The 23,502-nt window shown below is 42.1% G+C and overlaps 1 protein-coding gene across 1 annotated transcript in view; it reads left to right on the top strand.

Annotated features, from left to right (window-relative positions):
• LOC105003096 (chromosome unknown open reading frame, human C10orf67) overlaps nucleotides 1-23,502 on the top strand; it is a 29,992-nt gene that overhangs the window by 2,527 nt on the left and 3,963 nt on the right. The window contains exons 2-4 of the mRNA XM_010860063.1: nucleotides 11,890-12,010; nucleotides 15,203-15,346; nucleotides 18,933-19,007. Of these exons, the coding sequence (XP_010858365.1) occupies nucleotides 11,890-12,010; nucleotides 15,203-15,346; nucleotides 18,933-19,007 (340 nt within the window). The remainder of the gene's footprint in view (nucleotides 1-11,889; nucleotides 12,011-15,202; nucleotides 15,347-18,932; nucleotides 19,008-23,502) is intronic.

The following is a 23,502-nucleotide window of genomic DNA, read 5'->3' as shown; positions in this document are numbered from 1 at the left end:
TTAGGATGGACTGGTTGGATCTCCTTGCAGTCAAAGGGACTCTCAAGAGTCTTCTCCAACACCACAGTTCAAAAGCATGAATTCTTCAATTCTCAGCTTTCTTTATAATCCAACTCTCACATCCATACATGACTACTGGAAAAACCATAGCTTTGACTAGAGGGATCTTTGGTGGTAAACTAATGTCTTTGCTTTTTAATATGCTGTCTAGGTTGGTCAGAGCTTTTCTTCCAAGGAGCAAGTGTCTTTTAGTTTCATGGCTGCAGTCACCATCTGCAGTGATTTTGCAGCCCCCCAAAAAGAAAATCTCTCACTGTTTCCATTGTTTCCCTGTCTATTTGCCATGAAGTGATGGGACCGGATAGTTTGTAGTACACTGCTTAATCCCCTACCCCTATCTTGCCCCTCCCTCTTTCCCTCTCCCCACTGGTAATCCTGGTCTGTTCTTGTGTCCTGCAGTTTACCTGGAGAGAGTGTCACATTCACAGGGCTCAGCCCCACAAGACTGTCCCTGTCCTCCTTGAGAGGCTAATTGCAAGTCCAGGTTGTCACCTGTGCTTTTAACAAGCAGGGCTAGCTCAGAGGTTCCTGGAGTTCAGTTAATTTGCTACAGTGGCTCATAGAACTCAAGAAACCAGTTTACTTACTTGCCTACTGGTTTATTACGAAGACTATTAAAGGACATGAATGAACAGCCAGAGGAAGAGATACATAGGGTGAGGTCTAGAAGGGTCTGGGGCACAGGGGATTCTGTCCCTGTGGAATTTGGGGTACACCCCATGAATTCATTCTTGTTTATCAACTTGGAAGTTCTCTAAACCCTATAATTCAGGGATTTTTATAAACTCTTCATTACACGGGCAAAATTGACCGAATCATTGACTTTTTGTGATTGATTCAACCTCCAGCCCTCTCTGGCAGTGAGGTTGGGGGAGGTGGGATTGGAAGTTCTATCCCTCTCCTTCTGGTTGGTTCCCCTGGCAACCACCTCCATCCTCAGGGGCTTTTCAAAAGTCACTTCATTAACATAAAAGCGGGTGTGGTTGAAAGGGGCTTCTCTTGAATAGCCAAAGACACCCAGTTCACCTTTTCCCCTATTTCAGAAAATGAGGACAGCAGACCAAACATTACAATAAAAGATTCTCTCATTGTGCTTGTCGCTTAGGAAATTCCAAGGGTTTGGGCTGCTGTGAGGCAAGAAGCATGGATGAAGACCAATATATGTATATTGTATATATATACATATAGGGCTTCCCAGGAGGTACAGTTGGTAAAGAATCCACTGAGTCAGGAAGATTCCCTGGAGTAAGAAATGCCAACCCACTCCAGTATTCTTGACCGGAAAATTCCATGGACAGAGGAGCCTGGTAGGCTACAGTCCATGGAGTCGCGAAGAGTCAGACACGACTGAGCAACTGAGCGTGCACATATCTATATCTATAAAATTATAAAACACACTGCAAAAATGGGAAGATATGAGGGGAATGGAGCAGAGGAATCACATTATCTGGTTTATCTGTCAACCAAATTATTCTGGCTATTGTTTTGATATTAGACTCTAATGAGGGGAAACAATGGAAACAGTGAGAGACTTTATTTTCTTGGGTTCCAAAATCACTGCAGATGGTGACTGCAGCCATGAGATTTAAAGATGCTTGCTCCTTGGAAGAAAAGCTATGACCAACCTAGACAGCATATTAAAAAGCAGAGACATTACTTTGCCAACAAAGGTCCATCTAGTCAAAGCTATGGTTTTTCCAGTAGTCATGTAAGGATGTGAGAGTTGGATTATAAAGAAAGCTGAGCATCAAATTGATGCTTTTGAACTGTGGTGTTGGAGAAGACTCTTGAGAGTCCCTTGGACTGCAAGGAGATCCAACCAGTCCATCCTAAAGGCAATCAGTCCTGAATATTCATTGGAAGGACTGATGCTGAAGCTGAAACTCCAGTACTTTGGCCACCTGATGCAAAGAACTGACTCATTGGAAAAGACCCTGATGCTGGGAAAGATAGAAGGTGGGAGGAGAAGGGGACACAGAGAATGAGATGGTTAGATGGCATTACCGACTTGATGGACATGAGTTTGAGCAAGCTCTGGGATGGGTGTGCTGCAGCCCATGGGGTGGCCGAGTCAGACACAACTGAGTGAGGACGGGCAGAAAGAGGGAAACCAGTTAGGGGACTACGACAATAAGCCTCGTGGAAAATGACTGTGATGGTAGCAGTGGTTGGAGGTCGTGAGACTAGTCAGATTCTAGATTTATGCTGAAAGTAGAACTGATAGACACAGAGCGCGTAAGATTCTGATTTTTTGAACTACTAACCGGAAGGATGGAAATGCCATGAGCTGGGATGAAGAAGATTGAAACGAATAGCTTTGTGGGGAATATCATAAGCTTACTTTTTTTTTTTTTTCCTAATTTGGCTGCACCAGGGCTTAGTTGTGGCATGCAGGATCTATTTCCCTGACCAGGGCTCGAACCTGTGCCCCCTGCATTGGGAGCTCAGAATCTTAACCATTGGACCACAAGGGAAGTCCCTCAGAAGCTTACTTTTGGACATAATATCTTGGAAGTAACTCTTAGTCATCCATCTAGGCTCTTTGGTTGTATGAGTCCTTAGGGCAATAACAATAATTTACCCTGTATTCTTCTCAATTCTTGGCTAAGACACTTAAAAAGTTTATTAACATGCATATCTCATGTGTACGTAGGAGTTACCTAGGAAAAATGACTAAAATTCTAAGATGGCCCAAACCACCACCTTGAATACCATCTTCGCTAAAGACAAAAGATGTTGAGTGGAGGGAAGACAGTTATGGGGGGTTACCAAGAAGAGCAGTAAACAAGGGTAAGGTTTGTTATGCAGATTTGAATGGGTGCCTTCTCCATTAGTAAGATTCTCTTGTGAATTAGAGTCATCTTCCTGGTAGGAGAGGAAGACACTTATAAGTGGAGATTTCCTTTATAAATGTAAATTTCTCTTACAAACAGATAACTTCTACTCTGCTTCCAGGGTTTCTCCTGTGTCTGCAGTTTCTCAAAACAATTGACTCAAAACCATCCTTATGCTAAAGCATCATATTTAGGGAAGAGAGGTCCAGCCAGGTTGGATATACCAGTGTAGGAGTAATTGGCACACAGATGCACCTACAAATGGGAGACTTGGTGAGATCACCCAGGAAATGACTGAAAAGAAGTGTGTGAACCTTGGGACACCTCACACTTGTGAACCTTGGGACACCTCAAACTTTCCTTCTTTCAAGAGGAAAAAAGTGGAAGCAAGAGTGCTTTGGTTTGGTTTTTTTTTTTTTTTTCCTTATTTGAAATTGAGCAGGGAGGTCCCTAATGGTCCTGTGGTTAAGACTGAGCTTCCAGTGCAGTGGGTGCGGGTTCAATCCCTGATGGAGGAACCAAAATCCTACATACCTAATAGTATGGCTGAAAATAAATAAAAAATTTAAACTGAGCAATACACCATTGTGAAAATTTAGTGCACTTAATGCCACTGTCTTTTACTAATTCATTAATGAGCATTTGTTAAGATAGACTATTCTAGGATTTAGTGAGAAGTGTCGCTGCCTTCTGTTAATAAATATTCATGGATCTGTTTTCTGTAATAAGTTAATGTTAATTTTGTATCTCATTTATTTAAAAAAAGAACCTGTAATTGCTATTTTTGTGAGACTGTATTTTATGCATAACAACCAAGCTATTATTCAGAAATCAAATTGCTGAGGCTATAAATAAGGACTGTGTAGGAACCACTTAGCTAGTTTGTTGTGATGTGGGTTTCCATTCTAGGCAGAGGGGTTGTCATCTAAAATTAGAGACATTTGGAATTTAAGGGGAAGCTGAAGAATGAACTTTCATGTTTCACTTGGATTCTGAATGAGTCAGAACTTTCTGAATCAGTCATTCAGAAGGTTAGGACCAGTTAGGGATAGTAGACCATAGACCTGTTCTCACAAGGGAGGGAGGATAAGACTCTCACTTCGGGCTTATGATTTTTTCATTTTGGCTGCACTGTGTAGCTTGTGATATCTTGGTTGCCCAACCAGGGATCGAACCAGTGCCCTTGGCCATGAGAATGTAGAGTCCTAACCCCTGAACTGCCAGGGAATTTACAGGCTTGTGATTTTTAGATGAATTACAATCTTTGAGCCTCAGCTTCCATATCCTCAAAACAAAGAAAGGTAGATAACCTGAGAAAAGATTGTGTGTATTAAGACAGACGCCTTGACTAAGCACAGGGGACAAGTTAAGCATTCAGTTGTTAAAAAACAAAATTCAACTGAGTAGATTTGAAGATCTGATTGGCTTTGTTAGGTGATTCATGAATTGGACAGCATCCTGTCCAGCAATTATAAGGGTGCTCCAAGGGGGCTGTACAAAATGGGAGGTTTTTATAAGGGAAAGGGTGGGACAAAGGAGATGTTAGCATAAAGGAAAAAAGGCAGGAAGAAAAAAAAGCATTGTTTTTAGGCCAGGACTTATCCTTGCAGGGGAAAGGGCAAGGCAGGGGTTTTATGCAGATTGCCTCTTCTTCCTCTGGGTACAGAGTGGAGAGGGCCTGCACGACGGATTATCTTCTTGCTGCTGCTGCTGCTGCTGCTGCTAAGCTGCTTCAGTCGTGTCCGACTCTGTGCGACCCCATAGACGGCAGCCCAACAGGCTCCCCTGTCCCTGGGATTCTCCAGGCAAGAACACTGGAGTGGGTTGCCATTTCCTTCTCCAATGCATCAAAGTGAAAAGTGAAAGTGAAGTCGCTCAGTCGTGTTTGACTCCTTGCGACCCCATGGACTGCAGCCTACCAGGCTCCTCCATCCATGGGATTTTCCCGGCAAGAGTACTGGAGTGGGGTGCCATTGCCTTCTCCAGATTATCTTCTTGGTGCTGGCTAATTAAGGTTAACATTTCTGGGGAAGGTTGAAACCCAAATTAAGTCAGGTATTAATTCTGGATTTGGTATCATGCGCTTTAGAATAAGTAATGCCATTTTGAGCCTATGGTTTTCTGTTTCACACAATAAATAGGCACTAATTTTATTTTTACCACGTGGAGGAGGTATCTATAAAATTCTTCAAACTGGTTTTAAAATATCAGACTGTATTACTGTAATATTATGGCACCAGAGGGAATAACTGAAAACATTATTCTAAGTTTCTAAATCATATCCTAAAGATACGTGTATTGGGGGTGATTTTTTTTTGCACTTCTATTCTTTTCCCAGCTTTGAGATATAACTGACATGTAACATTGTATATTTATCATAAAACCTGCTCACATTCATAACTTACCATCCACCCTAGATCTTTAGCTTAAAATGGGAAGGAAGGAAAGACCATACATGGTCAAGCTTATTGAAAGATGAAGCTGAATAATAAATAGGAGCTGCTTGGTGCTAGGGAAGGGGAGGAATTGCATTTCTCAGCTGGAACGACGAATCATGGAGGTCTGTTAAGTGGGAGGCATTGCAGAAAGAAAACAGTTTTAAGTTTAGGTCATGTTTGTATTTATCTTATTGATGCAGCACTCCGGGTTCAAACAGGAGATAGAAACCTCACCAGTGTTTGAACAAGGAACAAATATTTCTTGTTTCTTTAATGTTGTTATTTATTTGTTTTTGGCTGTGCTGGGTCTTGGGTGCTTTGCACTGCTTTCTCTAGTTGTGGTCGGCGGGGGCTATTCTTTGAGATCCATCGGCCTTTCATCGCAATGGCTTCTCTTGTTGTGGAGCCCTCTAGGCACACAGGCCCAGTAGCTGTGGCTCCTGGACTCTAAAGCACAGGCTCAGCAGTCGTGGCACAGGAGCTTAGTCACTCTGCCGTGTGTGGAATCTTCTCGGACCAGGGATCGAACTCATGTCCCCTGCAATGGCAGACAGATATCCACTGTGCCACCAGGGAAGTCCTATTTCTTGTTTCTTATTAAATATTAACAAGGATTTTTAGTTCAGTTTAAAAAAACCTCTAAGCAGCATTACAATAGCAAATGTAGCTGTGACCCCAAGGGCAGAAGAAGAGTAAATGTGGACAGAACTAAGAATTTAAAAGGTCCCCCACTCCCACCAAACGCTGAGATTAAGACCTCTTGGGAGAGGATGTGGCTGGTGGTAGAGACACTTGCCAGAGGGTGCCGGCCAGAGCTGGTCCGTGGGCATGACTTGTTGAGTGGCCATGGTGAAGTTGGTGAAAGATACAGGCAGGCCAAGGTTCTTTATGTAGCTGGGAAATTCAAATAGTCATTCCTGAAGGTTCTGAGCCCTCAAAAGCCCTGCCTTTTCGGGGGAGTTGGTTGTATTTTTACATTAATCTTTACTATTGAATGTGGAAATGCTCAGAGTCACTCCAGAGAATCTCCTGAGTTCCAGACGTAGTCCTAGACTCCACTGTGTACCAACAACCTGCTTTCTTGATGATCAGAATTAATCACCTCAACCAGTACTGTGCCCCCTTTGTCTGTCTTTGGTTTAGTGGTGTAGGGATTACACAGTGGCCAGGTGCCAGTTCAATTCACTCTCGTCTAATTCAGTAGAACCATGGTTGTGCTTCCCAGTAGAAGCAATCTCCCTTTGGGAACTAAGACCTCCAAGCCAGTAGGTCATAAAGTTTCTGGGAAAGGAAGCAATGATTTCAGGGGTGGGTTATTAGGTGTAATAGTGAGAGGAACCTCTTGCATTTTTACTAAGCTTCTTGGACCTACGGCTGTGGGAAAGATGGTCCCATGTGCTGAGTGGAGGAGAAGAAGAATATCTCTGCTACCATTTCTGCATTCTTGGCTGAGCCCCCCTCCCCCCATAATAAAAGACAGATTAACTGGAGAAAAAAAAAACAAAAGAAGTTTAATAACATCTATTCCTCCTGTATACAAGGGAGATACCCAGGAAAACAGAGTAACTCCTTGAAATGGTTCAAACCACTACCTTAAATAGAATCTCTACCTAAAGACAAAAACAGATGTTGGGAGCCAGTTATGGAAAGTTCCAGAAAAAGCACAGTAAACAGGGGGATGGTTGTGATGCAGATTTAAGCTCATGCCTGCTCCATTGACAAGAGTTTCTAGAGATTTACGCCTAAAATACTGACAGTTCTTACTGAGTGAAATTGGCAGAATCTGAGCTTGCTTGAAGGTTGCATATGACTTTTAAAAAATAGTTTACTTTGAAATAATTTCAAATATACAGAAAAGTTGTCAGAACAGAACTAAGAACTCCTCACCTAGATTCAGTTCCCAACATTTTCCCATGTTTGTTTTCTCTCTTCTTCCTCCTCACCCCCTGCCTCTGTACACACACACACACACACACACACTCTCACACTCACCCAGACATTCATTATCATCAGTCTTTTTAGAACCTTCTGAGAGCGTGTTACAGACATGTTTCCCATTAAGTGTGAATTTCCTAAGCATTCAAGTGTGTTTTTCCTAAAATGGATACTTCTTCCTGCATGACCAGCACACACTCTCAAATCAGCAGATCCACACTGCACAGCCCTATCGAAGCCTCCTTTCAAGCTGGGCCAAGAGTACCAGCAATTACTTTTTTTTTCCTTTCTGGTCCAGGATCCTATCTAGCAGTGTGTGTTGTCTTTAGCTATCCAGTCGCCTCAGACTCGTCCAGCAGGAAGAGTTCCTCAGCCTCTCCCCACTGTTCATGTCCTTGACACTTTTTTTAAAAAGTACAGACCTTCTGTAGCATGACCAACGCTACCTGGGTCCGTCTTCTGTTTCCTTGTAACCAGACTCAGGCCATGCGTTCTTGGCAGGAATGCCACAGAAATGAAGCTGCGTATTCTCAGGGCATCAGTTGAGCCAGTGTGTGTCATTCAGTCTATTCCCTCATTGGTGCTTTAACCTTGACCTTGCTGGGTTGGTGTCTCCCAGATCTGCCATAAATCCACCATGCTTCCCTTTGTAATAAATTACTATTTTGTGTGTAGGGAGTGTGAGCGTGTATAGTAAGTTGCTTCAGTTGTGTCAGACTCTTAGCGACCCTGTGGACTGTAGCCCACCACACTCCTCTGTCCATGGCATTCTCCAGGCAAGAGTACTGGAGTGGGCTGCCGTGCCCTCTTCCAGGCGATCTTCCGGACCCAGAGATCAAACCCATGTCTCTTACATCTCCAACATTGGCAGGCAGGCTCTTTACCATTAGCACCACCTGTAGGGCCTAAGTATTACAAAATTTCCTCTTCCTCCTCTGCCTCCAACTTTATTGAGATATAACTGACGCAGAACACTGTAAGTTTGAGGTGTACAATGTGAAGATTTGGCACATTTTTATATTGTAAATAACGATCACAATAAGGTTAGTTGACACATTCATCATCTCTCATAGTTACATTTGTGTGTATGAAAACATTTCAAATTGACTCTCTTAGCAACTTTCAAGTGTACAATACAGTATTATTAACTGTAATCGTCATGTTGTACATTATATCCCAGTACTTATTCATCTTATAACTGAAAGTTTTTACCCTTTGACTAGTATCCCCCCATTTCCTTTACCCTCAGCCTGTGGCAACGGTCTCTGTACTCTCTGTTTCTATGAGTTTGACTTTTTTAGATTCCACATATGAGTGCAATCAAACAGTTGTCTTTCTCAGTCTGCCTTATTTCACTTATGTAACGGCCTCAAGGTTCATCTGTGTTATTGAAAATAACAGGAACTCATTTTCTTTTTTCATGACTTTTCATTGTACACACATATGCACACACTACATTTTCTATTTTTTGATGTTTATTTTTTATTTGTCTGTCTATTTGGTTGCACCAGGACTTAGCTGAGGCTCGAGGGATCTTCGATCTTCACTGAGGCCTGAGGGATCTATAGTTGAGGCATATGAGATCTTTCAGTTGTGGCATGTGGGATCTAGTTCCCTGACCAGGGACTGGACCCTGGCCCCCTGCATTGGGAGCATGGAGTCTTATCCACTGGACTACCAGGGAAGTCCACTACGTTTTCCTTATTCATTCATCTGTCAGTGGACCCCTGGCTATTGTGAATAACGTCGCAGTGAATATGAGAGTGCAGGTAGCTCCTTGGGATAGTGATTTTGCTTCCTCTGGATATATACTCAGAAGCGAGACTGCTGAATTATATAGTAGTGTTGTTCAATTTTTCAACAAAATTTCCTTTTCCTAATCAAACTTCCACTGACGAGCTGTAGCCTTTTAGCTAAGCTTAACCCCAGCTGCTATTGATAACTCCCACCCTAATCCATCACCTCTGTAGTGGCTGCCCATTGGTGATTCTCTATTTTCACCATTCTCTTCTGTGTTTACTAGAGCGTCTCATTCTCATTTGGACTGCTAGATTCCTGTTTTATTCAATAGGCTGTAATCTGATACTTTCATCATTTATTTTGATGCTCAAATTGTCCCAGATATGACCAGTGGGAATCTCTTCAGTCTAGTTTCTGTCTCTATCATGTTTTTTTTCACTCTTTCCCAACTTTTTGGAAAAACAAGATGTTCCGGGCTCGTTTTATGTTTTTGTTCTCCCAGCTTTGAAACCAGCCATTTTCCCAAGAAGCCCTGGTTCCTTTTAATGCAGAATGCTATTTAAAAAATCAACATCTGTGTTTTTGGTGTGTTCATTGCTACTGGGGTGTCATCGCTTCTAGGTTCTCACGCTGGACAGAACTAGAAACAAATGTCCATAAGTATGTACACACATACGTATGCACATATTTGTACCTATCACTATCTATCTATGTACATAGTTATAAAACCATGCCTTCATACCCAAACTTCCAGTTCCATTACATTGTCCCAGGGTATATCCTATTCTACTTCTTTTTTTATGTTTGTAAATTTCATTTCTGGGACTGGAGAACTTGACTTCTGTCATCTTCAGTACATTTACATATTTGTTCAATTTATCCAGTCTCCCAACATGTTGCTTTGTTTTGTTTTTGGTCACACCACTAGGCATGCAGGATATTAGTTTCCCAACCAGAGACGGAGGCTACTTCCCTTGCATTGGAAGCCCGGGGTTTTAACCACTGGACCGCCAGGGAAGTGCCTGTGTCCATCTTTTTAAAAGTGCATCATCTATGCACTGGCTTTGCCCTCTGGCTGACCCCCTTGTGGTCACCAGACAACTGTGCCAGTTCCTGGCCTCATTTCTACACGTGGCAGTGTCCAGAGTCACAGAGGGACCTCTCCCCAGGTGCTCCTGTGTGAAAAGCTTAACATGCCCCTGACAGGCCTTTTGTCCTATCACACTCCTCAGAACCGAGTCCCACTCCCACTCCTAAAATACCTGCCCAGAAGATTGGGATCACTGCGGTGGGCTGAGACCACACAAGTGTTGCCCTTGATACTGGGAATTTTCTCACCCTTCCCTGAGTTCTGTAGGAGATAAGTCTGAGGCTCTGCCAGCAGTAAAAAGAGGGAGATTGCCATGGGGTACCCCTCATCACGATCTGCTCCACCTGGTCAGCAGAGAAGGGAGGGTAGATACATGGATACTCTCTCTATAGAGGCTGCATTGAAAAGCCTGGGAATGTTCCTTAGGCTTTCATGGCTCTCTTTTTTTAGCTGACATTTTAGAAACCAATGCCTGTGGTAAGTTTGGTCAAACTGACAAACAAAGGACATCCAGAAACTTGGCCTTCTTGTTACGGTTTGAGATGTCCATCATTAAAAGTCTGTAGGAGGATTTTACAAAATACTTCTTCCCACTTTGATTTTTTCGGGGGGAACTGAGTTTAAAGCCAAATACAATAGAGTGGTGTGATTATCTTGAGAAGTAGTTCTCAATTTTTTTTTTTTTTGGTTTCGGGATCCCTTTACAGTCTTAAAAATTATTGAGGCCCTCAAAGATCTTTAGTTTATGTTTTATTTATTCATAGTTACCATATTAGAAATTTTAAAGGAGAAACATTTAAAATAATGATAAACCTATTCTGTATAAGTAATATATTTTAAAGAAAATTGGACTCTTTTCAAGACAGAATCTGTAATGAGAATAGTATCATTTACATTTTTGCAAATCTTTTCAATGCCTGGCTTAATGGAAAATAGCTGAATTCTCCTCTCTGCTTCTGCATTCATCTGTCATCCAGGCACATAACCTATAGCCTCTGGAACTCCACTGAACACTTGTGAGAGAATGATAGGAGAAAAGATAAATCCAATCTTAATAATATTATGAAAATAATTTTGACCTGTGGATTACCTGAGTGTTCCGGAAACTCCAGGAGTTCTCAGACCACATTTTCAGAACCTCTACCTAAAAGGAACTTTGCTTGCTATGCCCACACATGATTTACAATGACCTCAAGCAGCAGCATACATAAAAGTGGATGAGATTTTAAAAGGAGACTCATAAAATTGGTCATGACTCAGAAAATGGAAGTCAGATCAGTGTAGCAATGTGAAATAGTTCAGAGAATCTGATAATCCAAAAGAGACCTAGGGAAAACCCAAAATCATGAGCAGATAATTAAGTGGTTTTCTCATTTCACCAATCCTTTGAATCTTTAAAATATGATTTGCACAAAATATGTGTAAATATGTATCACTGCTGCTGCTGCTAAGTCGCTTCAGTCGTGTCCGACTCTGTGCGACCCCAGAGACGGCAGCCCACCAGGCTCCCCCGTCCCTGGGATTCTCCAGGCAAGAACACTGGAGTGGGTTGCTATTTTCTTCCCCAATGCATGAAAGTGAAAAGTGAAAGTGAAGTTGCTCAGTCGTGTCTGACTCTTAGCGACCCCGTGGACTGTAGCCTACCAGGCTCCTCCGCCCTTGGGATTTTCCAGGCAAGAGTACTGGAGTGGGTCGCCATTGCCTTCTCCAAATATATATCACTAAATATATCTTTAAGGTAATATCTATTATGTAAAGCACATTTAATCTCCCCCCCTCTTTTATTTTTCAGATTTACCATTTCAGATGATTTGAAGGTTGGCTTTTTCAGCACAGACCATGCCACTCAAACAGATTCCAGTGAGATTCTGCCATTGAAAGAGTTGAGCTTAGCTACACAAAATCTAGTGCAGGTAAATCTGAATTTATTTAGAAACTCCTGAGATAATTTGTATTATTTGCCTTCATGTTTCTTTCCTTGACAAAAGTGAAATGATTAACATTTTCAAAATATTAGCATCTTGTATAAACTGAGGTGGATAACAGTTGTGTGTGTGTGTTTTTTTAATTATTAGTATAAACAACTACTTCAGGGCATGGCTACCCACTCCAGTGTTCTTGTCTGAAGAATCCCATGGACAGAGGAGCTTAGCAGGCTACAGTCCATCAGGTCACAAAGAGTCGGAGACAACTGAAGTGACTGAGCATACAGCATACACACTACTTCTATTTGGGGCTTCCCAGGTGGCCCTAGTGGTAAAGAACCTGCCTGCCTACGCAGGAGACATAAGATATGTGTGGTCGATCCCTGGGTTGAGAAGATCCCCTGGAGGAGGAAATGGTAACCCACTCCAGTACTTTTCCCTGGAGAATCCCATGGACAAAGGAGCCTGGCGGGCTACAGTCCATAGGGGTGCAAAGAGTCAGACACAACTGAAGCAACTTAACACACACACACTACTTCTATTTGCATCCTATTTATTTCATATATGTTAACTTTTTTTGTCTCCCTGCACTGCATGGCTTGCAGGATCTTAGTTCCCCGACCAGAGAGAAACTAAGCCTGGGTTCTGACAGTAGAAGCTAGAGTCCTAACCACAGGGCCACCAGGGAAGTCCTTATGTTAACTTGTTTAGTGAAATGTTTTCATACTCTCTCTGTAATTCTTTTGCCATCTGTGAACATTTTCTGTTTAGGATACTTGAAAAGTTTTATAAAATGTTTTTGGCATATAGAAAGATGTCGAGAATAATACAATGAATAACTATGTCACCCATTGTCAGGGAGGAAGAAATTTTCCTCTATCCCTCTCAATTCTTCTGGCTAAGCTAAAAATTGAGTTGACCTGAGACAGATTAACAGAAAATCCAACAAAAACTTAAATACCATATACATGGGGGAGACCGAGGAAAATTGAGTAAGTTGTCTAAATAGCCAAAGGTCTCACCTTCAGGTAAAGACAGAAGAGGGCGTTGAGGGTAATGGTATGGGACTTCAAGGAGAGGAAGGCAATTCACATGAAGATGGGAAAGCAAATGTCTGTCAACTCATGTTCGCCGGGCCTGCAGAGACAGTGGGACACAGAAACTTTAGCTCACTTTGCTGGGTTCCCATCTGTCTACACACCGGTTGTTTGTCAGTTTCCAAGTTGTGTCCAGCTGTTCTTGACCCCATGGACTGCAGCATGCCAGGCTTCCCTGTCCTTCACTGTCTCCCAGAGTTTGCCCAAGTTCATGTCCACTGAATCAGTGATGCCATCCAACCATCTCATCCTCTGTCTGCATACCTAGTTCATGTTATAATACAGGTATCTATGATGCTAACTCCCTTCCTGAAGCAGGTCCTCCATCTTTTAGGAAGTTAAGGGAAAGTTTATGGGTTCTTCCTGAGTCTTTCGGTCCTTAAAAATAGTCAGCCTAAATAAATACTCTTGCCAAAGAAACAGTTTGTGATGGCAAGTTTTGCTCCCCTATACCACCATACACCGTTGTCAAATCTTGATGCATATGTCCATGCTAAGTCGCTTCAGTCACGTCTCACTCTGTGCGATCCCCTGTGTGAGCAACTCTGTAGCTTGCCAGACTCCTCTGTTTATGGGTTTCTCCAGACAAGAATACAAGAGCGGGTTGCCATGCCCTCCTCCAAGGCAACTTCCTGACCCAGGGATCAAACCCTCATTTCTTAATGTCTCCTGCATTGGCAGGCCAGTTCTTTACCAATAATGCCACCTGGGAAGCCCCAAATCTCAATATTCTATCATATTTCCTTTGGGACTTAAAAAAAAGCTTTTTTTAATTTTTAAAAATTTTATTGAAGTGGTATTTCTGTGGTGGTCCACTGGCTGGGACTCCAAGCTCCCAATGCCGAAGGTCCAAGTTCAATCCCTGATCAGGGAACTAGATCCCACGTGCCGCAACTAAAGACCCAGTGCAGCCAAATAAGTTTTTTAAAAAATAAAATAAGTAAAAAAAATAAAATTTTATTGAAGTGTAGTTGATTTACAGTGTTGTGTTTCTTTCTTTTATACAGCAAAGCCTTGGTGCTTTTTTTGATTGTAAAGTAACAGAATGTTTCATAGACATCAGATATTAAGACTTATTATTAAAAGTCCTAGCCAACAAAACAGTGACATAGGGTGGTATACTAACCTGTAAATAGTATTTCACTTCTGTTTTCTCACTTAGTAACGTAACTTGGTAATCAGTTATATACATTGGTGCATAAAGAGCTTCTTCATCGATTTTACAAGTACATCATACCACAAACTGGCATCATTTATTTAGCTATCCCCTCCTGATGGACATTTTGGTCATTTCAGATCTCTTATCAAGATGAATAATTCTGTACATACTCACATGCCAGTAAATCTAGGGTGTAAATTCTTAAAAGTGAAACGTCTGAGTCAGAGGATGCATGCATTAGTCATTTTGGAGGATGTTGCCAAATTGCCCTGCATAAAAATTATACCAATTACACTCCCACTTTGGAGGGTGTCTCTTTTCCCACACACTTCCCAATGTATTGTCATTTTTTTTTTTTACTGTGTTCTGTGGCATGGGGGTTCTTATTTCCCAGACCAGGGATAGAACCAGTGGCTCCTGCAGTGGGAGTGAGTGAGAAGTCTTAACCACTGGACTGCCAGGGAAGTCCCAAGGGATAACTTATTCTCCCTGGTGGCTCAGATGGTAAAGAATCTGCCTACAATGTAGGAGACCTGGGTCTTTCGATCCCTGGGTCGGGAAGATTCCCCTGGAGGAGGGAATGGCAACCCACTCCAGTATTCTTGCCTGGAGAATTCCACGGACAGAGGAGCCTGGCAGGTTACAGTCCATAGGGTTGCAAAGAGTCAGATGTGACTGAGCAACTAATACTACTATGGGAGGAAACTGCTGGAAGCCTCCTTTCCCTTCCTCCATCAGCATCTGTTAGTTCTGCAGATTAACTGGAGTTCCCCAATGTACACGACTCTGGAGATGTAATCTTAGATTCAGGACAGGCCCCTGACCAGGTGCCCAAGTCACCTGCCCAGAACCAGGCCAGGTGTTGGAATCTTTACACAGAGTGCCCTTAAGCTCTATAATGACCGATGTTTTTTCCACTTTTAGATTACTAAATCCCTACAGGTGGATTTTGGGTTCCTCAAGCAATTGATGCAACTGAAGTTTGAGGACCGTCTTAAAGAGGAATCTTACAGACTCTTCACCACTCTACATGACAGGATCATGGCCGCTGAAAAACATTACCAACAGGTAGAAGTTCTCTCATTTCCTCTGTTTTAAAAGTAATTAATTTTGTGGATTAATTTTGTGTTTAGTTGTGTAGGCACTACAGTTTTTAGCTTGGCAACTTATGAGGGTAATTTAATTGGCATATGTTATCTCTAATGATACTTACAGGGCTTCCCTAGTGGCTCAGATGGTTGAGAATCTGCCTGCAATGTGGGAGACCTGGGTTTAATCCCTGGGTTGGGAAGATCCCCTGGAGAGGGAAATGGCAACTCACTCCAGTATTCTTGCCTGGAGAATCCCCATGGACAGAGGAGCCTGGCGGGCTACAATCTGGTCACAAAGAGTCAGACATGACTGAGTGACTAAGCACAGCACGTGATAGTTACATAAAGCTGTGTGGCACCTACAACTTTACCACGTGCAGGAACGTTTGTATGTAGTCTGTGTACAAACTCATTTAAGCCTCACAACTAACCTGATGAAGTACATACAATTATTATACAGATGAGATCTGTATTATACAGATACAGCTGAGGAAACCAAGGCACAGAAAGGTTAATTCACCTGCTCAGTGTCACTGGTTAAGAAACCACTGGGGTTTAGGTTCTAGGTCAGACAGTTTCATGCTTGAGTTCCAGCCTTTAACTGAAATTTTATATGAACTTATTTGTGCTTTAATGGCTCTGTAGAAGCCAAAGACATGAAAACTCTGCTATTCTGAGGAATTCCCCAAAATCTTTGATCATGTTAGCATATTTATCTGTGATTAAAAATGGACATTAGTGTTGCTTTTCTGCTGTGAAACAAAATACCCACGTGTTGTTGGCCTCACAATTTTTTTTTAAGTATTTTTTTAATATGGACCATTTTTAAAAGTCTCTATTGAATTTGTTGCAATATTGCTTTTGTTTCTTGACGGGGAGGGGGTTGGCCCCAAGGCATATGGGATCTTAGCTCTCTGACCAGGGATCAGACCCACACCCCTTATATTTAAGGTGAAGTCTTAACCACTGGACCACCGGGGAAGTCTCCAGAGTAACTTTTAATGCATTTCCTCTTTAAGTCTCCCAACAATCCTCAAGTGGAAATCCTGTTATCCCTACCTTACAGATAAGGAAACTTGCTTAAAATTTAAGCTTGCTTAAAGTCAGGCAGGTTAAGTCCTTGCTTAAAATCAGAAAGATGGTAAGTTGCACAGTGACATTGAAATCCAGTTCTGTCTGATTCTGAAGCCCACTGATTGTTTACACTCCATGTTGGAAGCAAAATTGATAACAGAATCAAGAGTATATTTTATGCATAACAGATAGGATTAAATAATTTGATTAATCAGAAAATCTATTTCTGCTTTATTGACTATGCCAAAGCCTTTGACTGTGTGGATCACAATAAACTGTGGAAAATTCTGAAAGAGATGGGAATACCAGACCACCTGACCTGCCTCTTGAGAAACCTATATGCAGGTCAGGAAGCAACAGTTAGAACTGGACATGGAACAACAGACTGGTTCCAGATAGGAAAAGGAGTACGTCAAGGCTGTATATTGTCACCCTGCTTATTTAACTTATATGCAGAGCACATCATGAGAAACGCTGGGCTGGAAGAAGCACGAGCTGGAATCAAGATTGCCGGAAGAAATATCAATAACCTCAGATGTGGAGATGACACCACCCTCATGGCAGAAAGTGAAGAGGAACTAAAAAGCCTCTTGATGAAAGTGAAAGTGGAGAGTGAAAAAGTTGGCTTGAAGCTCAACATTCAGAAAACGAAGATCATGACATCTGGTCCCATCGCTTCATGGGAAATAGATGAGGAAACAGTGGAAACAGTGTCAGACTTTATTTTCTTAGGCTCCAAAATCACTGCAGATGGTGACTACAGCCATGAAATTAAAAGACGCTTACTCCTTGGAAGAAAACTTATGACCAACCTAGATAACATATTCAAAAGCAGAGACATTACTGCCAACAAAGGTCCATCTAGTCAAGGCTATGGTTTTTCCAGTGGTCATGTATGGATGTGAGAGTTGGACTGTGAAGAAAGCTGAGCACCAAAGAATTGGTGCTTTTGAACTGTGGTGTTGGAGAAGACTCTTGAGAGTCCCTTGGACTGCAAGGAGATCCAACCAGTCCATTCTGAAGGAGACCAGTCCTTGGTGTTCATTGGAAGGACTGATGCTGAGGCTGAAACTCTAATACTTTGGCCACCTCACGCAAAGAGTTGACTCATTGGAAAAAGACCCTGATGCTGGGAGGGATTAGGGGCAGGAGGAGAAGGGGACGACAAAGGATGAGATGGCTGGATGGCATCACCGACTTGATGCACATGAGTTTGAATGAACTCCGGGAGTTGGTGATGGACAGGTAGGCTTGGTGTGCTGTGATTCATGGGGTTGCAAAGAGTCGGACATGACTGAGCGACTGAACTGAACTGAACTGAACTGAATCAGAAAATGACTCTAGTTTGAGGATTAGTGGCCCTAGATTTCTTTTCATGAGCATGGTTCATCGAAAAAGGACCAGGACCAAAAGAGGATATGGATTCCAAATATACTTCACTATTTTATTTAATTATTTTCTAATTAAATTTTTATTGGAGTATAGTTGCTTAACAATGCTGTGTTAGTTTCTGCTGTGCAGCAAATTGAGTCAGTTATGTGTGTATACAGACACACACACACACACACACACACATATATATCCCCTTTTTCAGATTTCCTTCCCATTTAGGTCAACACAAAACTTTAAGTAGAGCTGCCTGTGCTATACAGTAGGTTCTCATTAGTGATCTATTTTATACAGAGTAGTGTATATATGTGGAGAAGGCAATGGCACCCCACTCCAGTACTCTTGCCTGGAGAATCCCAGGGACGGGGGAGCCTGGTGGGCTGCAGTCCATGGGGTCGCTAAGGGTTGGACACGACTGACTGACTTCACTTTCACTTTTCACTTTCATGCATTGGAGAAGGAAATGGCAACCCACTCCAGTGTTCTTGCCTGGAGAATCCCAGGGACCGGGGAGCCTGGTGGGCTGCCGTCTATGGGGTCGCACAGAGTCGGACTCGACTGAAGTGACTTAGCAGTGTATATATGGCGGCTTCTCAGGTGGCTCAGTAGTAAAGAATCTGCCTGCCAATTCAGGTGATGCAGGAAGATGTGGGTTGCATGCCTGGGTCAGAAAGATCCCCCTGGAGTAGGAAATGGTAACCTACTCCAGTCTTCTTGCCTGGAGAATCCCATGGACAGAGGAGCCTGGCAGGCTACAGTCCATGGGGTCACAAAGGAGTCAGAAAGGACTTAGCAACTAAACAAGTACAACAACTAAGACACTAAAAATCTGTGATATGAAGATGAGAGAACATGGTCACATTCACTGTGTGTATTTTATCCATACACACTCTCTATTGCTTTGGTTAAGTGTAAGTGAAAATGAAATGTGTTGTTTTAGGTGGAAGCCTAAGGGAGATGATTATATAGTGAAATTTCAAGAGAACGTGATGATTTGAATGGTGGATACTTAGTCCCCCCCACGCTCCTCCCCTTGTAGGTCTGATAATTATATTTGGGAATACATCATGGTACTCTTTGTATTTATTTTTCGTTTGCAGAATGGAGAGAGCTTACGAAAATGCTACAATCAGCAGCTGGCCGATGCCATAGGTACTATCAAAGGAATGTACCAGGTGAGTTTTGAGGGCTGTCAGGGGCGAGAGCAACTTGGTATCCTGGGAGTGCCCAGTATGGGGCTCATCATGGATTGCCAGTCAGCATTTTTTAGCTTTCAAGATCTGAGTCCTTGATCTTCAGGTCACCAAAAAGGGATCAGGACCTTGACTGTCCATGCTCACTTTAAATTGACCACTTGATGGTGACAGAACACTCCAGAGACTGGAAACTTCCAGTGGAGTATCTAGCACACCTGGGAAAGTGATCCAGTTTGCTTGGTGAGCATGCAGTTCGGCAGAAGGAGGTAAGGGAGTCTCAAGAGAAAGTTCATCAGGTCTGTAGTAAATGCCAGGGAACAGTCTCGGATCCTCAGTGGAATAACTTCTCTAATGATGGGGACACTTCTATCTGTCAGAAACTGAGCATCCCTCTCCTACATGATGGGGAAATTCATCATTTCCCATTATTATGTTTTCATCTTAGTGAGGACCTTGAGATTCTTTTAGTCTTTATAACTATCATCTTGTCTTTCATTGCCGTATATTTCCATAAAGAAACATTGTTATTTATGTATTTGGCTGCATCGGGTCTTATTGCAACATGCAGGATCTTTTGTTGTGGCACACAGATTCTCTAGTCTGGGACTTCAAAGGGGAGGAAGTGGGAACTTCCCAGGTGACACAGTAGATAGGAATCTGCCTGCCAGTGCAGGGAACACAGGTTCCCTGGATTGGGAAGATCCCACACGCCATGGAGCAAGTAAGCCCCTGAGCCACAGCTGCTGAAGCCCACGTGCTCTGTAGCAGCACACTGCAGCTGCTAAGCCTGCGTGCTGATGTACTGAAGCCTGAGTGCCCTGGAGCCTGTGTTCTGCAGCAAAATAAGTCACTACAATAAGAAACCTGAGTGTTGCAACCAAGAGTAGTCCCGCTTGCCGCAACTAGAGAAAGCCCGAGAACAGCACTGAAGACCCAGTGCAAGCAAAAATAAATAATTTTTTATAAAGGGGGTTGGAGAGGAAGGAAATGAAGATGGAAAAGCAAATGTTTGGTAAACAAATGTTTGCTGGGCCTGCCGAGACAATGAGACACAGAGAGGACCCTGATCTCTAGGCCCTGCCAAGTTTCCCCCACCACACCTTGTCTATATTTTTTTACAAAATATGGAAACAGGCCCTTTATCTAAATTCCTTAGGCAGCGAAGGGGAAAGTAACAAGAGAAACTTTCCGAGTTTTCTGTTTCTTAAAAATAATTAGCCCAATTAATCCTCATGTCAAAGGGACACATTTTGGGGATGGCAAATTTTGGTCTGCTACAATTTTCTCCTACCATTTCTTCATTTATTCATTCATCTCTGCCAACTGCACTGTTGGAGCACTTAATAAAATGTTAAATAAAAGGGATGACAGCAAGCATCCTTCTTTTCTATTTTTACATCCTTATTTTCTATCTGATCTTACAGGGAATGAATATAGCATTTCAACATTACACACAACACTTGCTATAGGAACTTTCAGGCTATGTATTTTACTATATGACTTGAAAAAAATCACAAATGCATTTTAATTTTGTAAAATGTGGGGTTTTATGAATCTATTGAAGGGCCATATTTTTTTTTAATCTCTTAATCTCTTGGTGTGGTAAAATTAATTACTTAATTTTTATTTGAATGTTAAGTCAACCTTTCTTTCTTAGTATAAGCCCAACTTGATCATAATGTCCTTTTGTTTGTCTCTCAAATTTGTTTCTGAACTTAGTGTGTTCATATTTTGCTTACGATATTTTAAATCTGTGTTCATCAGTGTGGTGAGCTATACTTTTCTTTTTTTATGCTGTTCTTATTGGGTTTGGGTATCAGGATTATGGTAGCTTCACAAAATGAATTGCAGGATATTATCTGCATCCTTGGCAGCATCTGTGTAAAATTAGAACTATTTCTTCCTTAAATATTTTAAACTGCCAGGAAAGCCACCTGGGCCTAGAGGCGTTGTTTGATGGATATATTGACATATTTTGAAGTCCCCATTCAATTTCCTTAACTGATTATGAGACAATTTGGGTTCTGTATTCTTTTTGAGTCAGATACAGTGAAGTATTATTTGTTAGGGCATTTGTCTTTCCTTTAAACTTAAAACTTTGTTAGAATAAAGTCTTAATATGTATCTTACTGCTCTCAAATATTTTAATCCCACTAACCCTACTGCATGTTTTTATTAGTATCACCTTATTGTCTGTTTTCATTGAGTTTTTTTTTGGAGCGGGGAGGGCACTGCTCTGGTTTCCATTGTGGTGCTCAGGCTCTTCCCTTGTGACTTGCAGGGACTCTAGTTGCCCTGTGGCAGATGGAATCTTAGTTCGCCAGCCAAGCACTGAACCCTGGTCTGCTGCGCTGGAAGGCGGATTCTTTACCACTGGATCGCCAGGGAAGTTCCTTGATTAAGTTTTAAAATATCACTTACTGTGTTTTTTATGAAACAAAGTCCTGTGTTTGGCTTGTTTGGTTACTTTTTAATGGTTCTTGCTCTATACCTTAGCTCATCCTTCTATTTCTATGCATATATTTGAACGTATGTGATCGATATTCCACGTCTTCCATCTTTGAGGGTCTGATAAGTACTGGCTGTCGCTCATGATATGTCCCTTACTTTCAGGTTTCATGGTGTTTGATTGCAAACTTATATTTCTATGGAAACTCTTTTAGGCCTGGAATAGAGGTGAGTCTCTACAGAGAAGATTTCTGTTTGCTTCTGTGAGACTCCTGTGTCTATGACCACCTTAACCTAATTTTCAACTTGAGGCATTATTTTTAGACCACCCAGATGTACGAATGTGGGCCACCTCAACTTAACAAACTCAGAAGAGATTTTCTTCCCTCCTCCATACTTTGAGCCAAGTTTCCAGATAGGAGGCGATTTCACTTTCCCTCGGGTGGGAGGCGGTAGAGGGTCCAAGGTGGTTGCTCCTAAGTCGTTCTCACCCTGAAGCGATCGCCCTTTGGCGTCTCAGCCTTCATGAGGTGGTCTCCTGTTGTTGGGAATCCCCATTTGGAGGGGGCCTTTGGGATGCCTTTTCTCTGTGTCCTCTAAAGACATGTAAACCAAAGTTTAAATTTTTACCTGGTTTAGCAATGCCCTGGAGTCCAGGCCACCTTCAGTGTTCCACACACTTCTCTGGATGCCTGCATTCACTTAATTTTGGCCTAACTATTCCTTACTTTGTCAGCTCATAGAAGCATTTTACCTATCGTATCCAGATTTGTTGTTGTTTACAAAGTAAAAGTCAGAATAACATGCTTTTTTAAACATAATTTTTTTTAAGTTTTTTTTTTTTCTTTTTAATTTTAGTTATTTATTTTTGGCTGTGCTGCGTCTTCCTTATACACTTGGGCTTTCTCTAGTTGCAGGGGACTGCTTTCTACTTTCAGTATGCGGGCTTCTCATTGTGATGGCTTCTCCTGGTCCAGAGCACGGGCTCTCGGGTGCTCAGGGTCGGTGGTTGGGGTCTGTAAGCTTAGTAGTTTTGGCACACGGGCTTAGTTGCCCCTCTACATGTGAAATCTTCCCAGACGAGAAATGGAATCCACGTCCCCTACATTGGCAGGTGGATTCCTATTCACAGCACCAGCAGTGAAGTCCTGATGTTTTTTGAAACTTGCTTTTATTTTTTTTAAGATATTTACTTGATTATATTTATTAAAGTATAGCTGCTATACAGTGTTGTGTTACGGTCTGGTATACAGAAAAGTGATTCAGTTATATATACATGTATGTATGCGTGCATGCTCAGTCACTAAGTCGTGTAGGACTCTTTGTGACCCCATGGACTATAGCCCACCAGGGTCCTCTGTCCATGGGAATTCCCAGGCAAGAATACTGGAGTGGGTTGCCATTTCCTTCTCCAGGACCGTGCTTTTATAAGTCTTTGTGTCTTTAACAATTTCTGGGTCACTAATAAACTTTTAGTTCCAGAAAAACATCTATTTCTGCTTTATTGACTATGCCAAAGCCTTTGACTGTGTGGATCACAATAAACTGGAAAATTCTGAAAGAGATGGGAATACCAGACCACCTGACCTGCCTCTTGAGAAACCTATATGCAGGTCAGGAAGCAACAGTTAGAACTGGACATGGAACAACAGACTGGTTCCAGATAGGAAAAGGAGTACGTCAAGGCTGTATACTGTCACCCTGCTTATTTAACTTATATGCAGAGCACATCATGAGAAATGCTGGGCTGGAAGAAGCACAAGCTGGAACCAAGATTGCCAGGAGAAATATCAATAACCTCAGATATGCAGATGACACCACCCTTATGGCAGAAAGTGAAGAGGAACTAAAAAGCCTCTTGATGAAAGTGAAAGAGGAGAGTGAAAAAGTTGGCTTAAAGCTCAACATTCAGAAAACGAAGATCATGGCATCCAGTCCCATCACTTCATGGGAAATAGATGGGGAAACAGTGTCAGACTTTATTTTTCTGGGCTCCAAAATCACTGCAGATGGTGACTGCAGCCAT

This window comes from Bison bison, unplaced genomic scaffold (assembly GCF_000754665.1).
Source record: "Bison bison bison isolate TAMUID 2011002044 unplaced genomic scaffold, Bison_UMD1.0 scf7180017864461, whole genome shotgun sequence".
Taxonomy (NCBI): domain Eukaryota; kingdom Metazoa; phylum Chordata; class Mammalia; order Artiodactyla; family Bovidae; genus Bison; species Bison bison.
Note: the sequence above shows the minus strand (reverse complement) of the source record. Positions and strands in the feature narration are given on the sequence as shown.